At 48.0% G+C, this 7,072-nt stretch overlaps 1 protein-coding gene across 1 annotated transcript in view; it reads right to left on the bottom strand.

Moving 5' to 3' along the window:
• Positions 1 to 1,062: 1,062 nt before the first annotated feature.
• The window catches only part of LOC311121717 (double-stranded RNA-binding protein Staufen homolog 2-like), a gene marked incomplete at both ends in the record, with an annotated part of 22,969 nt that continues 16,959 nt past the window's right edge, over positions 1,063 to 7,072 (bottom strand). Inside the window, one exon of the mRNA XM_084196178.1 lies at positions 1,063 to 1,170. Coding sequence (XP_084052304.1) covers positions 1,063 to 1,170 — 108 coding nt within the window. The remainder of the gene's footprint in view (positions 1,171 to 7,072) is intronic.

Here is a 7,072-nt window from a genome sequence, read left to right as displayed (position 1 = left end):
TCTATAATAGACTGGTGATAAAGGCTGATTCAGGTCTATAATAGACTGGTGATAAAGGCTGATTCAGGTCTATAATAGACTGGTGATAAAGGCTGATTCAGGTCTATAATAGTGATAAAGGCTGATCCAGGTCTATAATAGACTGGTGATAAAGGCTGATCCAGGTCTATAATAGACTGGTGATAAAGGCTGATCCAGGTCTATAATAGACTGGTGATAAAGGCTGATTCAGGTCTATAATAGACTGGTGATAAAGGCTGATTCAGGTCTATAATAGACTGGTGATAAAGGCTGATCCAGGTCTATAATAGACTGGTGATAAAGGCTGATTCAGGTCTATAATAGACTGGTGATAAAGGCTGATTCAGGTCTATAATAGACTGGTGATAAAGGCTGATTCAGGTCTATAATAGACTGGTGATAAAGGCTGATTCAGGTCTATAATAGACTGGTGATAAAGGCTGATTCAGGTCTATAATAGACTGGTGATAAAGGCTGATCCAGGTCTATAATGGTGATAAAGGCTGATTCAGGTCTATAATAGACTGGTGATAAAGGCTGATTCAGGTCTATAATAGACTGGTGATAAAGGCTGATTCAGGTCTATAATAGACTGGTGATAAAGGCTGATTCAGGTCTATAATAGTGATAAAGGCTGATTCAGGTCTATAATAGACTGGTGATAAAGGCTGATCCAGGTCTATAATAGACTGGTGATAAAGGCTGATTCAGGTCTATAATAGATATCAGACCGATGGTCACAAAGAGAACCATCAGACAAGGTAACCATGCAGGACTCTGAAAGCAGTGGGAGTGATGGCAACATAATGATCTGGGTGAGTCACCTAGCCCTACTAGGACAATGAGCCATTCAAACTAGTCCCATCATAACTAGTCCAATCATAACTAGTCCCATCATAACTAGTCCAATCATAACTAGTCCAATCATAACTAGTCCCATCATTACTAGTCCCATCATAACTTATGAGTACGGAGACAGAGTGAAGAACAATGATCCGGTCCACACACACACACACGAGCGCACAGCGTTAGGTGTCTTACCTCAAAGCAGACAGACAGGTTCCTCTTGAGGGCTATCTCGTAAACCAGACTGATCTCTGACTTAGAGGCATCACTCCCCTCATCCACCTCTTTCTGCTCCTCAGGGCTCTAGAACAACAGAACATAACATTAGAACTCCCCTCATCCACCTCCTTCTGCTCCTCAGGGCTCTAGAACAACAGAACATAACATTAGAACTCCCCTCATCCACCTCCTTCTGCTCCTCAGGGCTCTAGAACAACAGAACAGAACATTAGAACTCCCCTCATCCACCTCTTTCTGCTCCTCAGGGCTCTAGAACAACAGAACAGAACATTAGAACTCCCCTCATCCACCTGCTTCTGCTCCTCAGGGCTCTAGAACAACAGAACAGAACATTAGAACTCCCCTCATCCACCTCTTTCTGCTCCTCAGGGCTCTAGAACCACACAGAACAACAGAACAGAACATTAGATCTTCCCTCATCCACCTCCTTCTGCTCCTCATGGCTCTAGAACCACATAGAACAACACGGCTGGATGGATCGGAGAGTCAACTGTAAGGGGACCTGGGAGTGTGTGTGTGTGTGTGTGTGTGTGTGTGTGTGTGTGTGTGTGTGTGTGTGTGTGTGTGTGTGTGTGTGTGTGTGTGTGCGTGTAAAAACTCAGTGCAGTAAGAAGAATACCAGAGAGCAGAGCAGTGACATTTTAAATGTTCTAGCAGTTTATTCTGTTGTCAGGCAGAATAATCTTCAGAACATCAGGAAACTCTGGAGCATTGAAGAACTCTAACAGGAACTGATCCAGTTCCCACTGTACACCATCCAACTACTCTGAAAACACATCTCTCGTGTCAACACTTTCCCTCGAAAAACAAGGCTTTTCTTCTTTATCACTCTTTCTCTCACAAACATACAGGGTGGATGTTGGCCAAGGAGTGTCCTAAGGAGGCTGTCTGCTCCAAGCCTAATCTGATATGGGGGGAGAGACAGACAGAGCTCAGTATCGGACTCCTCATGTGATTAATGCTGCTGGGAGAAACAATACACTTCTCTCTCTCTCTCTCTCTCCCCCCCTCTCACACTCTCTCCCCCTCTCGCTCTCCCTCCATCTCCCCCTCTCTCTCTCTCCCTCCATCTCCCCCTCTCGCTCTCCCTCCATCTCCCCCTCTCGCTCTCCCTCCCTCTCCCCCTCTCGCTCTCCCTCCCCCTCTCACTCTCCCTCTCGCTCTCCCTCCATCTCTCTCTCCCTCCCTCTCTCTCTCTCTCTCCCTCCCTCCAACCAACCCTTCATTCAGCCAGGCCTTCCTGTGTTATGTTATGCCAGTAGAGCCAAATGACTTTGAGACGGTCAGAGCACCAATCACGTGTTGTGACTACTGTCTGGTCTATGGAGCAGTCATCATATTGTGTGTTTTAGGGTGACTGCAGATAATCTAGTCACACCCTGCCTGCAGATAATCTAGTCACACCCGGCCTGCAGATAATCTAGTCACACCCTGCCTGCAGATAATCTAGTCACACCCTGCCTGCAGATAATCTAGTCACACCCTGCCTGCAGATAATCTAGTCACACCCTGCCTGCAGATAATCTAGTCACACCCTGCCTGCAGATAATCTAGTCACACCCTGCCTGCAGATAATCTAGTCACACCCTGCCTGCAGATAATCTAGTCACACCCTGCCTGCAGATAATCTAGTCACACCCTGCCTGCAGATAATCTAGTCACACCCTGCCTGCAGATAATCTAGTCACACCCTGCCTGCAGATAATCTAGTCACACCCTGCCTGCAGATAATCTAGTCACACCCTGCCTGCAGATAATCTAGTCACACCCTGCCTGCAGATAATCTAGTCACACCCTGCAGATAATCTAGTCACCCCCTGCAGATAATCTAGTCACCCATTCTTTCTGAATGATGTGACCCTTTCCTATTATGCCATGATTCCTTGTAGCGGCAAAATTAATCAAATTCACTTAGAAATCTCAATATTGACATGTGCAATATCCATATCGCAAGAGATCCATATCCCATCCAATATTTGAAACACATCTCAGCCGCGTGTAACATCAGTTTTTATTGGGTTACTCCATTTTTCCCCCTCCTCTTGTGGCAGCTTCCCACACAGACCAACTCATTCCATTTGATGAGTTGAATTTCGCTTTGTGCACGGCGGCATAGTCTTGCTGAAACAGGAAAGGGCTTTCCCCAAACTGTTGCCACAAAGTTGGAAACACAGAATCTTCTAGAATGTCATTGTATGATATAGCATTAAGATTTCCCTTCACTGGAACTAAGGGGCCTAGCCTGAACAATGAAAAACAGCCCCAGACCATTATTCCTCCACCAAATATTACAGTTGCATTCGGGCAGGTAGCGTTCTCCTGGCATCGGCCAAACCCAGATTAGTCCGTCGGACTGCCAGATGGTGAAGCGTGATTCATCACTCCAAAGAACGCGTTTCCACTGCTCCAGAGTCCAATGGCGGCAAGCTTTACACCACTCCAGCCAACGCTTGGCATTGCGCATGGTGATCTTAGGCTTGTGTGCGGCTGCTCGGCCATGGAAACCCATTTCATGAAGCTCCCAGCTAACAGTTATTGTGCTGATGTTGCTTCCAGAGGCAGTTTGGAACTCTGTATTGAGTGTTGCAACCGAGGACAGACAATTTTTACACGCTACGTGCTTCAGCATTCCTCAGTCCCGTTCTGTGAGCTTGTGTGGCCTACCACTTCGCAGCTGAGCCGTTATTGCTCCTAGACGTTTCCACTTCACAATAGCAGCACTTACAGTTGACCGGGGCAGCTCTATCAGGGCAGAAATTTGACGAACTGACTTGTTGGAAAGGTGGCATCCTATGACGGTGCCACGTTGAAAGTCACTGAGCTTGGGCCTCCCGAGTGGTGCAGCGGTCTAAGGCACTGCATCGCAGTGCTTGAAGGGTCACTACAGACCCAGGTTCAATCCCAGGCTGTGTCACAGCCGGCCGTGACCGGGAGACAAGAGGCGACGCACAATTGGCCCAGCGTCGTCCGGGTTAGGGGAGGGTTTGGCCAGCCAGGATTTCCTTGATCCCATCGCGCTCTTGCGACTCCTGGTGGCAGGCCGGGCGCCAGCAAGCTGACCTCAGTCGCCAGCTGGACGGTGTTTCCTCTGACACATTGGTGCGACTGGCTTCAGGGTTAAGCGAGCAGTGTGTCAAGAAGCAGTGCGGCTTGGCAGGGTCGTGTTTCGGAGGACGCATGGCTCTCGACCGTCACCTCTCCCGAGTCTGTAGGGGAGTTGCAGCGATGTGACAATACTGTAACTACCAATTCTGGGACAAGGAGCACTTTCCTTCAAGGAGTGAATGGGAGTCTATTGGGCGTTAGCTCAAAAACCCATCATTAGCATGAATTACAAGACTACAAATATTTTACGGATATGAGATAATTAACTTGCTATCTGTAATATCGTATAGCTTTGGAATCGTGACATTACGTACTTTTGAGGAAAATAGGCGCGTTTCTCATTTACATTACATTTTAGTCATTTAGCAGACGCTCTTATCCAGAGCGACTTACATGAGCAATTAGGGTTAAGTGCCTTGCTTAAGGGCACATCGACAGATTTTTCACCTAGTCGGATCGGGGATTAGAACCAGCGACCTTTCGGTTACTGGAACAACGCTCTTACCCACTAAGCTACCTACTTTGAGGAGGGATTGCGTGACGATTAGCTTAGCAACCGCTTGACGCAGCATGACAACGTGAACGCGATTGGTCGACAGTCTGCCGGGTGGGGCGTTACACAGTGCCTTCGGAAAGTATTCAGACCCCACAATCAATCAATCAATCAAATCAATCAATCATTCAAGGCGGCGCTATATTGAGCAGGAGGCCAGGAACAGTGGAGAGCCATGTCCCAGTCTGGGGGAGCAGGCTGGCTGCATGGAGTACCGCTCACACCAGGGAGAGTCCTGCGCTCAGAATACAGGTAAGGTAACACACACACACACACACACACACACACACACACACACACACACTCACACACACACACACACACACACTCACACCAGGGAGAGTTCTGCACTCAGAATACAGGTAAGGTAACACACACACACACACACACACACACACACACACACACACTCACACCAGGGAGAGTTCTGCGCTCAGAATACAGGTAAGGTAACACACACACACACACGCACACACACACACACACACACACACACACTCACACCAGGGAGAGTTCTGCGCTCAGAATACAGGTAAGGTAACACACACACACACACACCAAACACACACACACACACACACTCACACCAGGGAGAGTTCTGCGCTCAGAATACAGGTAAGGTAACACACACACACACACACACACACACACACACACACACACACACACACACACACACACACACACACCAGGGAGAGTTCTGCACTCAGAATACAGGTAAGGTAACACACACACACACACGCACACACACACACACACACACACTCACACCAGGGAGAGTTCTGCGCTCAGAATACAGGTAAGGTAACACACACACACACACGCACACACACACACACACACACACACACACACACACACACACACACACACACACACACACACACACACACACACCAGGGAGAGTTCTGCGCTCAGAATACAGGTAAGGTAACACACACACACACACACACACACACACAAACAAACACACATGCACGCAGGTACATACACACACACACACACACCAGGGCCTACAACAGTGGTCACTGAGTCCCTAACACCAACCACACACTCCTATCATATCTCTAAATACAGTGCATTCGGAAAGTATTCAGATCCCTTCACTTCTTCCACATTTTGTTACATTACAGCCTTATTCTAAAATAGATCGTTTTTTTCCCCCTCATTCATCTACACACAATACCTCATTATAACAAAGCAAAAACTGTTTTTTAGAAATGTTTGCTAACTTATTAAAAATAAAAAATGGAAATATCATATTTACATAAGTATTCAGACCCTTTACTCAGTACTTCGTTGAAGCACCTTTGGCATCGATTACAGCCTCGGGTCTTTTTGGGTATGACGCTACAAGCTTGGCACACCTGTATTTGGGGAGTTTCTCCCATTCTTCTCTGCAGATCCTCTCAAGCTCTGTCAGGTTGGATGGGGAGCGTTGCTGCACAGCTATTTTCAGGTCTCTCCAGAGATGTTAGATCGGGTTCAAGTCCGGGCTCTGGCTGGGCCACTCAAGGACATTCAGAGACTTGTCCTGAAGCCACTCCTGCATTGTCTTGGCTGTGTGCTTAGGGTCGTTGTCCTGTTGGAAGGTGAACCTTTGCCACAGTCTGAGGTCCTGAGCGCTCTGGAGCAGGTTTTCATCAAGGATCGCTCTGTACTTTGCTCCGTTCATCTTTCCCTCGATCCTGACTAGTCTCCCTGTCCCTGCTGCTGAATAACATCCCCACAGCATGATGCTGCCACCACCATGCTTCACCATAGGGATGGTGCCAGGTTTCCTCCAGACGTGACGCTTGGTATTCAGGCCAAAGAGTTCAATCTTGGTTTCATCAGACCAGAGAATCTTGTTTCTCATGGTCTGAGAGTCTTTAGGTGCCTTTTGGCAAACTCCAAGCGGGCTGTCGTGCCTTTTACTGAGGAGTGGCTTCCGTCTGGCCACTCTACCATAAAGGCCTGATTAGTGGAGTGCTGCAGAGATGGTTATCCTTCTGGAAGGTTCTCCCATCTCCACAGAGGAACTCTAGAGCTCTGTCAGAGTGACCATTGGGTTCTTGGTCACCTCCCTGACCAAGGCCCTTCTCCCCTGATTGCTCAGTTTGGCCGGGCGGCCAGCTCTAGGAAGAGTCTTGGTGGTTCCAAACTTCTTCCATTTAAGAATGATGGAGGCCACTGTGTTTCTTGGGCACCTTCAATGCTGCAGCGAACTGAAAAGAGGTGTGACCCAGGGATGCTTTGGGGACCGTATTCCTATTAAACTTCCAGTGTAGTGAGAGCGACTTTATCACAGTGCTACGTCGTTCCGCC

The sequence above is a fragment of the Coregonus lavaretus genome, assembly GCF_964263955.1.
Source record: "Coregonus lavaretus genome assembly, contig: HAP1_SCAFFOLD_3114, whole genome shotgun sequence".
In the NCBI taxonomy this organism is placed as follows: Eukaryota; Metazoa; Chordata; class Actinopteri; order Salmoniformes; family Salmonidae; genus Coregonus; species Coregonus lavaretus.
Note: the sequence above shows the minus strand (reverse complement) of the source record. Positions and strands in the feature narration are given on the sequence as shown.